The sequence below is a fragment of the Taudactylus pleione genome, unplaced genomic scaffold (assembly GCF_031769625.1).
Source record: "Taudactylus pleione unplaced genomic scaffold, aTauple2 ptg001283l, whole genome shotgun sequence".
NCBI lineage: Eukaryota > Metazoa > Chordata > Amphibia > Anura > Myobatrachidae > Taudactylus > Taudactylus pleione.
In genome coordinates this window covers 1,384,566-1,396,821 of record NW_028285683.1, presented here as the reverse complement: position 1 = coordinate 1,396,821, position 12,256 = coordinate 1,384,566, and the positions used below count along the sequence as shown (strand labels likewise).

The 12,256-nt window shown below is 50.2% G+C and overlaps 1 protein-coding gene across 1 annotated transcript in view; it reads right to left on the bottom strand.

The window, feature by feature from the left end:
- LOC148443397 (unconventional myosin-VIIa-like) overlaps positions 1 to 10,889 on the bottom strand; it is a gene marked incomplete at its 3' end in the record, with an annotated part of 418,660 nt that extends 407,771 nt beyond the window's left edge. The window contains exons 1-2 of the mRNA XM_088462885.1: positions 10,718 to 10,889; positions 4,603 to 4,668 (exon numbers count right to left, since the gene is read on the bottom strand). Of these exons, the coding sequence (XP_088319011.1) occupies positions 4,603 to 4,668; positions 10,718 to 10,861 (210 nt within the window). The remainder of the gene's footprint in view (positions 1 to 4,602; positions 4,669 to 10,717) is intronic.
- Positions 10,890 to 12,256: the final 1,367 nt, after the last annotated feature.

Genomic DNA, 12,256 nt, shown 5'->3' with positions numbered 1-12,256 from the left:
GTTTCTAGGGGTGTGGGCTCCCAGTGCGAACAAACGCGCCACCCCTTCAAACATAAGATAGTAAGTTTGCACATGTAGTCACCCTGTGTGCAGAAAAGTAATGTCACCCAACTTATATGCAAGCGCAGGGGACATTACCCTCACCATTAGGCTGGTCCTACTAATATACTGTACGCACACCTGAAGCTCAGGAGATTAGGAAGTGAAACCAGCCAGTTAATACTACAGAGAGGAGGAATCACAGTTAATAATGGTCTATAGCTAATTTACTAACTTGCATAACCAGTCAGTTGAACTCAGCTAGAGAAATACAGGGGTCAAGCTGGATAATTCTGCTGATCTACACACAGAAGATCCCTTCTGTAAACACATCAGGTTAATGGAGATCAACATGAGTCAAGCTGCAGGCAGTATTACCTCAGTTAAAGTTTAGAACTTGCTTATCAGGGAGATCCTCCTCACCATCCCCACAGCACTAGTAACATACAACGTCGCAGAAAGACAAACTATAGTTGTTACAGATATTGGCCATCTGCTTATTACCTTCGGAACATTCCTCTGCTAAGAGTTACAAGTGTTGCCAAATATATCTTCAATATTACTGCCAATCCTAAACAGTGTTTAACTCCAGTGAGACAAAAGGGACAGCGTGATTCACAGCAACCCAAAGACACTATGAACAGCAAGTTCAATGTGCACCACCTATATTTAGCTGGCCAGCAATTTGTGAATTATATACTAATACATTGACTGTCTTTGTTATTTAAAATATTTTCCATGTTCTACCCTTGCTACATGAATAGAGGGTGTACCAGGTTTAGTGCCATGTTATAACCTGTTTAGTAGGGCTAAGTTATAATCCATTCTATTCACAGATCCGCTTACACGACGATCGAGCAGTTACTGGTTCCAGTCAAATAAAATATCAGCTCTTTGTGTGTCAATCTTTTATATTGTATTGTTGTTGTATGTACCTGACCTTTGCAATGTATTGAGGACAGTAGAATTGCTCATAGTGTTTGCAAATGTCAATGTTATATGGTTTATAAATAATTATAAATTGCATAGTACCAATTGGCATGAGATACTTCGTAGCCAGCTGGTTACGTTCCTACTAACAAACAAGAGGAGCAGTAATTCGAGTAAGTGGTAAGCGACTCTACGCGACACTACCAGATTTAGGGCGTCACATCCACAGGGGAGACAATGGGGATGTCCCAAAGCAGTTGTATAAGGGCGGGAATGCTCCTGGGCTGAGAAGAGAACCCTACACCCGAAGGAAGCATCCTGAGAGGCAAATGTATCAAAGGCATAAAATCTAAGAAAGGTGTGGACAGAAGACCACGTGGCTGCCTTGCATAGGCGTTCAGCAGAGACGCCACGCTGGGTTGCCCACGAGGTACCCACAGAGCGAGTAGAATGAGCAGATACTGTTGCCGGCATACTTTCTGTCTAATACTAGGGGAAAGGGATGTAATATAAAAGTAATGGATGCCATGAAGTATTTAGAAGAAACAAAATTATCGGTAAGTTATATTTTGCTGTTTTTTATAGAAAAACCGGGATGCTACTAGAGAAGGGGCTGGACACCCAGGGACAAGATGAATATAGTGTGTCCCCTTTGGATATTTTAATACTTTTATTTTTTACACTCGGGGTACTGGTGCCAGCCATCTGATGGCACTTATAGTTCTACAAGTGCCAAAGGGCAGGCATGCTGGGACCTGTAAACCCCTGTAAAAAAATATTACTCTATTATAATTATGACTGTTACAGGGGTGCAGGGAAGAGCCCCTGGCTTCAGCCCAGACCTGGGAAGCACAGGAGAGGGTGGGACACCATTGTTGGGGGGGATCCCCACCTTTTGACTAGTTTGGGGTGTCAATGCTTTGGACGGGGAAACCCACACCATTTTTCCCTGTGTTTTTAAAACCAAGACTTGCTCACAGAGCCCAGTGCTGGTTCATTAAATACGAGGGGCCCCTACACATTTTGTCCCTGGTTATGCTGTGGGGGGGACCCCATCCCGTTTTTTGTTTCCTTTCAATTTAACCCTTTTTTGGGTTAATTACAGGGAGAAATATGCACGGATTACACTGATCTGTGCATGATTCGGCCAAACACGCAGCTCAGGAGGGGATCTATTTAAAACTTCTATTTTGGACAGAATTTGCTTAAATGACACCCATGATTATAATCACGATTATTGGTAAATTCCTGTGTTGTATTCCTGTCTATGGAAGTACCTGCGAGTTTGGCCGATGGTGTATTTATTTCTATTTGTGTTTTCACCCGTGTTTTGCAGAGTTTAAGGATTTCTCACCCGCGTTTGCCTTTAGTAAATCTGCGAGTTTTAAAAAATGGACAAACACACCCGAGAATGCAATCTTAGTAAATTTACCTCTAAGTGTAAATGCTATAAGGATTCCCCACATTATTCTTGTAGAACTGCGGCATGATGGGAGCATTTGGTGGCATTACTCCAGCACCAGCCAATCTTTGCTATGTGGATTATTCTTACCATAGGTCACTGGTTTCATACGTCCATTCCCACACTAAGTAAGTTCTAGTAAAGCTACACCCCCAAATGAGATCAGCCGTTAGATGTCATAGAATATGGAAAAATGGCTGCTACGTTTTGGCCGGACAATTGCTAATACGTTTGGGATCCTTTGTTTAATCGCTATGTGCTGAACGGAACCCGAAAGTTGAAATATGCTGGCGTAATACAAATAGTTAATAAAATGCTTCTGTTTTCATGTTGTATTTCTGTATACATACTGTATATGGGAAAGGAGCAAGCAGCCATGAGTGGTCTTCAGTGACCCCTTCTGCTCCCTACTCCCCACTAGGAAACTACATGATGGGAACTAAAGTCCCTCTACCTGCAGCAGGAAGGGAGCTGTGCAAGTAGAGTTATGTGGACAGAGGACACAGACAATGGACGTGGTTCAAACTGCTGTTTGTCTGTGGCACCCCCAAATGAGGTACGCCCCAAATGAGGTACGCCTTTGTCTGCTAGCTCTTAAGCATTCAGGACCTGGTCGTCTCCGCAGTGACATCATTGTTCTCCCTGATGTCACATATTGTCATTAGTACATGGGAGAGGTTTACGCCGCCTCAGCTGAGGGGAGATAAAGGGATCATGAGAAATGAAATAATAACGCTGAGCTCTACAAACACCATCAGGAAAATAACTAAGTCCTAGAAAAGTCCTAGAAAAAGAACAAGGTTCTACATTCACTTATATTTAGGGGGAGATGTATCAAAGCTTGGAGAGAAATAAATTGGAGAGAGATAAAGGACCAACCAACCAGCTCCTGTCATGTTACAGGCTGTGTTTGCAAAATGACTTAAGAGCTGATTGGTTGGTACTTTATCTCTCTCCAGGCTTCAATTTCCCCCTTGGGGTTAGGAAAATACAAAATAAGTGGTAAGCGCGCCTTGTCTGTGTAATATATAAGGCCAGCCACTGACCACAACAATTATTATTAATAAGATGGAGCCTGGAGTCCCGTAAGCTTCAGAAAAGGAGCAATGAACAGGATTTCTGGCTTAAGGCCAGAAACATTGGCGACAGATTGTCGCAATTCCCCGATTCCTGGACGCCAGGGTCGGGGAATCAGTGAAATCCAACATGCTGGATTTCATTGATTGACAATCCCGACCAGAAGATGGTTGCGATCTGCAAATCAGGGATTTTTAACATGACGGATCGATGGCCACCGATTGGCGTTACCAAACTGTATATCAAGTCTATTCCTATATTCAATCATGATCTTACAGATACATTATTAAATCAGCGAAACAGGCAATGACACTGGGACACCCCACATTGTAACCATGTGAGACCCTCTCCAAGCTGCCCCAATGCGGTGTGTGCAGGTCGGATTCTACATTCTATAGATGGCAGAGATAGATAGATAGATAGATATATATGTCCTATTTTCGCATCTTTAGTGACTATATGAAATTCTGATGTCTCCATCTCTCAAACTTTTATTACAGCAAAACTCTTTTTTTCTATGAAATCTGAAAAATACCCATAGAAATAAAATGTACTAATCAAATGGCGACACTACCATCGTCGCAGGAGGTACAGCTGCAGGGGCCAGAGATGAGCGAGGGGCCATTTCCGCCACACTCCACGCAGCGCCATTTTAGCGTGACATTCACTCTACATCACTGTCCCCCTGTCCCAACCTTTGCTGGCAATGTGGCGTTTTGTCCTTGGTGGAATTTGCACTATTCCTAAATTAGATAAAGATCTTATAGGTCCATTTGTAGTGAAAACTGAACCTTTAATGAAGGGCTTGTTTCCTAGCAGCATGTCAGGCTGTAAAGCAGGGCCCTCCTACCTCTCTGTCTGTCTGTTATTACCCTGTCTTGTTCTATTACTGCCTGTCCCCAATAGTAATGAGTAACAGAATCTGCTGCTCTATATAAGTAACTGATTATAGAAATAAGAGATATCAGGGTGCCCCAAACTACATAGAGACAAAAGAGATTATTATTACCCTAACAAGAAATGCAGCAAAATGTAGTAAAATATAAATATGTGACAGTTTTCAGCTCATAGAAGTTATATGGAAATAAAATCACCTCTGTCCCGTATATAGCAAGTTCTTCAAAAGGGTTAGCTGCAATGAGGATATCGCCAATGTAGGTCTATGAGAGAAGGAAAATAACAGACTGACTTCAGATCCCATCAGGAACAATTACACAGCGAGAACAAATCACAGGCGCCATTCTCTGTGATGTAAACATGGGTACTCCTAGTAAGGGAACTCCTACCAACACATCCATTCATTTAGTTATATAGATTGGTAGGAGCCATTAAGAGTGGAGGGGCCCCGTGTGCAGCCTCCATCCGGGGCCCCCTCCTCTAAACTCGGCTGCCGGCAGTGCACTGAGCGCAGTAGACTCTGGGCACTAGAAGACTAACGCTGTGCCAGGTCACTAGGGAAATGGAGCCACAGTATTGAATAAATAGGTGCAGGGTGTGCGGTGAGCATTTATTATAGGTATGCCCCTGTATATTGTATGTGCCTGACTATAGGAGACTTAATAAGTGCCTCAGGGCCGGATTCAGAGATGTGCGCAGCCGCTGCAACATTTGCACGCTCTGGATGTGCTAAATTCCGCAAATGGCGCAGCCGCTGGGATTTGTATTGTGACGTCACCAGTGGCTTAGCAAATCCAAGCGACTGCATACAACGACGCTGCATAGGAAGCTGCTTAGTAGCCGTAACGTCGCAGAGAATGGAGGCTGTAACTGGGACGTCGGAGCCATTGTTTCTGCGCATGAGATCACAGTCGTACGCTGGCCCCTAACACAGTCACAACACACCTGCAGTTTCGTCACCATTATACCCACCCCCCGCAAATGGTCCTTTCCTGTCTACGGCTTTGTGATTAAATCCAGACTGCGAGAGATGACATTAATGGAAGGTGACGTATGCACAGACCATGGATATCATTCAACTGCGGAAAGATCAGACATTGCGTCCATCTCTGAGGCAGGCGCTCAGTCATTTTCATTTAATTGCATGTGCTCAAGCATGGATACTCTGGTGGGAAGGGGACTATGGGGAGAGCTCCAAACAATGGTGAGCAGTCAAAAAGAGAACAGGCAAGTTCTCAGGACAAGCGGTGGAAGGAAGGGGAAGGCAAGCGGTCATGGGACTGAAGGGGACAGACGAGTGCTCAGGACAAAGGCCAGCTATCTCTGGGCGCATAAGGGGACAGGTGAGGGATAAGGGCACAGGGGGGTGGTACAGGTGAGGGATAAGGGCACAGGGGGGTGGTACAGGTGAGGGATAAGGGCACAGGGGGGTGGTACAGGTGAGAGATAAAGACATAAGAGGGGGGAAAGGGGAAGGATAAGGACAAAGTACTTACAACAGGCGAATGAAAATGGCAAAAGGGGATGGGCAGATGAGGGATAAGGGCAAAGTGGAGGGGGATATGGGCAAAGAAGAGGGTAAAGGTGAGGAATAAGGACACTGAGGGATAAGGGCAAAGGGGAGGGGACAGGTGGGGGATAAGAACACTGAGGGGACAGGTGAGGGATAAGGACACGAGGGGACAGGTGAGGGATAAGGACACGTGGGGATAAGTGAGGGATAAGGACACGTGGGGATAAGTGAGGGATAAGGATACTGAGGGGACAGGTGAGGGATAAGGATACTGAGGGGACAGGTGAGGGATAAGGACACGAGGAGACAGGTGAGGGATAAGGATATGGGGGGACAGGTGAGGGATAGGGACACGTGGGGATAGGTGAGGGATAAGGATATGGGGGGACAGGTGAGAGATAAAGACATAAGAGGGGGGAAAGGGGAAGGATAAGGACAAAGTACTTAGAACAGGCGAATGAAAATGGCATAAGGGGGTGGGCAGGTGAGGGATAAGGACACGAGGAGACAGGTGAGGGATAAGGATATGGGGGAACAGGTGAGGGATAGGGACACGTGGGGATAGGTGAGGGATAAGGATATGGGGGGACAGGTGAGGGATAAGGACACGAGGAGACAGTTTAAAGATAAGAACACAGGAGGGGGCAGGTAGTAGGGACATGGACAGGTGAGGGATAATGACACTGAGGGGACAGGTGAGGGATAAGGATATGGGGGGACAGGTGAGGGATAAGAACACTGAGGGGACAGGTGAGGGATAAGGACACTGAGGGGACAGGTGAGGGATAAGGACACGAGGAGACAGGTGAGGGATAAGGACACGAGGAGACAGGTGAGGGATAAGGATATGGGGGACAGGTGAGGGATAAGGACACGAGGAGACAGGTTAAAGATAAGAACACAGGAGGGGGCAGGTAGTAGGGACAGGTGAGGGATAAAGACATGAGGAGACAGGTGAGGGATAACCACACATGGGGACAGGTGAGGGATAAAGACACGAGGAGACAGGTGAGGGATAAAGACACGAGGAAACAGGTGAGGGATAAAGACACGAGGAGACAGGTGAGGGATAAGGACACGTGGGGATAAGTGAGGGATAAGGATATGGGGGGACAGGTGAGGGATAAGGACACTGAGGGGACAGGTGAGGGATAAGGACACGAGGAGACAGGTGAGGGATAAGGACACGAGGAGACAGGTGAGGGATAAGGATATGGGGGGACAGGTGAGGGATAGGGACACGTGGGGATAGGTGAGGGATAAGGATATGGGGGGACAGGTGAGAGATAAAGACATAAGAGGGGGGAAAGGGGAAGGATAAGGACAAAGTACTTAGAACAGGCGAATGAAAATGGCATAAGGGGGTGGGCAGGTGAGGGATAAGGACACGAGGAGACAGGTGAGGGATAGGGACACGTGGGGATAGGTGAGGGATAAGGATATGGGGGGACAGGTGAGGGATAAGGACACGAGGAGACAGTTTAAAAATAAGAACACAGGAGGGGGCAGGTAGTAGGGACATGGACAGGTGAGGGATAATGACACTGAGGGGACAGGTGAGGGATAAGGATATGGGGGGACAGGTGAGGGATAAGAACACTGAGGGGACAGGTGAGGGATAAGGACACTGAGGGGACAGGTGAGGGATAAGGATATGGGGGACAGGTGAGGGATAAGGATATGGGGGGACAGGTGAGGGATAAGGACACGAGGAGACAGGTTAAAGATAAGAACACAGGAGGGGGCAGGTAGTAGGGACAGGTGAGGGATAAAGACACGAGGAGACAGGTGAGGGATAAAGACACGAGGAGACAGGTGAGGGATAAAGACACGAGGAGACAGGTGAGGGATAAGAACACTGAGGAGACAGGTGAGGGATAAGAACACTGAGGGGACAGGTGAGGGATAAGAACACTGAGGGGACAGGTGAGAAGGACACAGGCTGGGGCAGGTAATGGGGACAGGTGAGGGAGAAGGACACAGGCTGGGGCAGGTAATGGGGACAGGTGAGGGAGGAGGACACAGGCTGGGGCAGGTAATGGGGACAGGTGAGGGAGAAGGACACAGGCTGGGGCAGGTAATGGGGACAGGTGAGGGAGGAGGACACAGGCTGGGGCAGGTAATGGGGACAGGTGAGGGAGGAGGACACAGGCTGGGGCAGGTAATGGGGACAGGTGAGGGAGAAGGACACAGGCTGGGGCAGGTAATGGGGACAGGTGAGGGAGAAGGACACAGGCTGGGGCAGGTAATGGGGACAGGTGAGGGAGAAGGACACAGGCTGGGGCAGGTAATGGGGACAGGTGAGGGAGAAGGACACAGGCTGGGGCAGGTAATGGGGACAGGTGAGGGAGAAGGACACAGGCTGGGGCAGGTAATGGGGACAGGTGAGGGAGAAGGACACAGGCTGGGGCAGGTAATGGGGACAGGTGAGGGAGAAGGACACAGGCTGGGGCAGGTAATGGGGACAGGTGAGGGAGAAGGACACAGGCTGGGGCAGGTAATGGGGACAGGTGAGGGAGAAGGACACAGGCTGGGGCAGGTAATGGGGACAGGTGAGGGAGAAGGACACAGGCTGGGGCAGGTAATGGGGACAGGTGAGGGAGAAGGACACAGGCTGGGGCAGGTAATGGGGACAGGTGAGGGAGAAGGACACAGGCTGGGGCAGGTAATGGGGACAGGTGAGGGAGAAGGACACAGGCTGGGGCAGGTAATGGGGACAGGTGAGGGAGAAGGACACAGGCTGGGGCAGGTAATGGGGACAGGTGAGGGAGAAGGACACAGGCTGGGGCAGGTAATGGGGACAGGTGAGGGAGAAGGACACAGGCTGGGGCAGGTAATGGGGACAGGTGAGGGAGAAGGACACAGGCTGGGGCAGGTAATGGGGACAGGTGAGGGAGAAGGACACAGGCTGGGGCAGGTAATGGGGACAGGTGAGGGAGAAGGACACAGGCTGGGGCAGGTAATGGGGACAGGTGAGGGAGAAGGACACAGGCTGGGGCAGGTAATGGGGACAGGTGAGGGAGAAGGACACAGGCTGGGGCAGGTAATGGGGACAGGTGAGGGAGAAGGACACAGGCTGGGGCAGGTAATGGGGACAGGTGAGGGAGAAGGACACAGGCTGGGGCAGGTAATGGGGACAGGTGAGGGAGAAGGACACAGGCTGGGGCAGGTAATGGGGACAGGTGAGGGAGAAGGACACAGGCTGGGGCAGGTAATGGGGACAGGTGAGGGAGAAGGACACAGGCTGGGGCAGGTAATGGGGACAGGTGAGGGAGAAGGACACAGGCTGGGGCAGGTAATGGGGACAGGTGAGGGAGAAGGACACAGGCTGGGGCAGGTAATGGGGACAGGTGAGGGAGAAGGACACAGGCTGGGGCAGGTAATGGGGACAGGTGAGGGAGAAGGACACAGGCTGGGGCAGGTAATGGGGACAGGTGAGGGAGAAGGACACAGGCTGGGGCAGGTAATGGGGACAGGTGAGGGAGAAGGACACAGGCTGGGGCAGGTAATGGGGACAGGTGAGGGAGAAGGACACAGGCTGGGGCAGGTAATGGGGACAGGTGAGGGAGAAGGACACAGGCTGGGGCAGGTAATGGGGACAGGTGAGGGAGAAGGACACAGGCTGGGGCAGGTAATGGGGACAGGTGAGGGAGAAGGACACAGGCTGGGGCAGGTAATGGGGACAGGTGAGGGAGAAGGACACAGGCTGGGGCAGGTAATGGGGACAGGTGAGGGAGAAGGACACAGGCTGGGGCAGGTAATGGGGACAGGTGAGGGAGAAGGACACAGGCTGGGGCAGGTAATGGGGACAGGTGAGGGAGAAGGACACAGGCTGGGGCAGGTAATGGGGACAGGTGAGGGAGAAGGACACAGGCTGGGGCAGGTAATGGGGACAGGTGAGGGAGAAGGACACAGGCTGGGGCAGGTAATGGGGACAGGTGAGGGAGAAGGACACAGGCTGGGGCAGGTAATGGGGACAGGTGAGGGAGAAGGACACAGGCTGGGGCAGGTAATGGGGACAGGTGAGGGAGAAGGACACAGGCTGGGGCAGGTAATGGGGACAGGTGAGGGAGAAGGACACAGGCTGGGGCAGGTAATGGGGACAGGTGAGGGAGAAGGACACAGGCTGGGGCAGGTAATGGGGACAGGTGAGGGAGAAGGACACAGGCTGGGGCAGGTAATGGGGACAGGTGAGGGAGAAGGACACAGGCTGGGGCAGGTAATGGGGACAGGTGAGGGAGAAGGACACAGGCTGGGGCAGGTAATGGGGACAGGTGAGGGAGAAGGACACAGGCTGGGGCAGGTAATGGGGACAGGTGAGGGAGAAGGACACAGGCTGGGGCAGGTAATGGGGACAGGTGAGGGAGAAGGACACAGGCTGGGGCAGGTAATGGGGACAGGTGAGGGAGAAGGACACAGGCTGGGGCAGGTAATGGGGACAGGTGAGGGAGAAGGACACAGGCTGGGGCAGGTAATGGGGACAGGTGAGGGAGAAGGACACAGGCTGGGGCAGGTAATGGGGACAGGTGAGGGAGAAGGACACAGGCTGGGGCAGGTAATGGGGACAGGTGAGGGAGAAGGACACAGGCTGGGGCAGGTAATGGGGACAGGTGAGGGAGAAGGACACAGGCTGGGGCAGGTAATGGGGACAGGTGAGGGAGAAGGACACAGGCTGGGGCAGGTAATGGGGACAAGTGAGGGAGAAGGACACAGGCTGGGGCAGGTAATGGGGACAGGTGAGGGAGAAGGACACAGGCTGGGGCAGGTAATGGGGACAGGTGAGGGAGAAGGACACTCACATAGATCTTGTGCTCCAGGTACCGGCTCTGTAACATACTCAGCAGCGTCTGCTCATCCAGCTCGGGCAGCAGAGCCGCGTCCCCCCCGCTGAGACCCTGCATTACCGCCGGCAGTTTCTCTACGTGTCCACCCGGCTGTCCCATGCTGACTTCCCCGGGAGGAATGTACACGCCCGCCCCCGGCCGGTAGTGACAGAGCCCCGCCCTGCAGCGCCGGAATGTGGTGACCCCAGCCCCTATTCTGCTTTCACTATTGCTCCTAAGTTTTATATTATGTTATATTATATTATATCATTATTATCATAATGTCTCTGTCCTGTACTGCTGCCTCTCACACATTCATACTGATCCCTATACACACACTGATCCCTATACACACACTGATCCCAATCCACATTCACACTGATCCCTACAAATTCACACTGATCCCTTATACACACACTGCTCCCAACACATTCACACTGATCCCTATACACACACTGATCCCAACCCACATTCACACTGATCCCTATACACACACTGATCCCAACCCACATTCACACTGATCCCTACACATACACTGATCCCTATACACACACTGATCCCAACCATCATTCACACTGATCCCTACACACACACTGATCCCTATACACACACTGATCCCAACCCACATTCACACTGATCCCTACACATTCACACTGATCCCTACACACACACTGATCCCAACCCACTTTCACACTGATCCCTACACACACACTGATCCCAAACCACATTCATACTGATCCCTATACACACACTGATCCCTATACACACACTGATCCCAACCCACATTCACACTGATTCCTACACATTCACACTGATCCCTATACCCACACTGCTCCCAACACATTCACACTGATCCCTATACACACACTGATCCCTATACACACACTGATCCCAACCCACATTCATACTGATCCCTATACACACACTGATCCCTATACACACACTGATCCCTATACACACTCTGATCTCAACCCACAGTCACACTGATTCCTATACACTAACACTGATCCCTACACAGTCATACTGATCCATATATACTCACACTGATCCCTACACATTCACACTGATCCATATATACTCAAACTGATCCCTACACATTCACACTGATCCCTATACACACTCTGATCTCAACCCACATTCACACTGATTCCTATACACTAACACTGATCCCTACACAGTCATACTGATCCCTATACTGTCACACTGATCCTAACACACAGTCAAACTGATCCCAATACACACACTGATCCCAACCCACATTCACACTGATCCCTATACACACACTGATCCCTATACAGTCACACTGATTCCTATACACCCACACTAATCCCTACACAGTCACACTGATCCCTATACAGTCACACTGATCCCAATAGTCACACTGATCATAACACACATTCACACTGATCCCTATACAGTCACACTGATCCTAACACACAGTCACACTGATCCCAATACAGTCACACTGATCCCTATACACACACTGATCCCAACCCACATTCAAAATGATCCCTA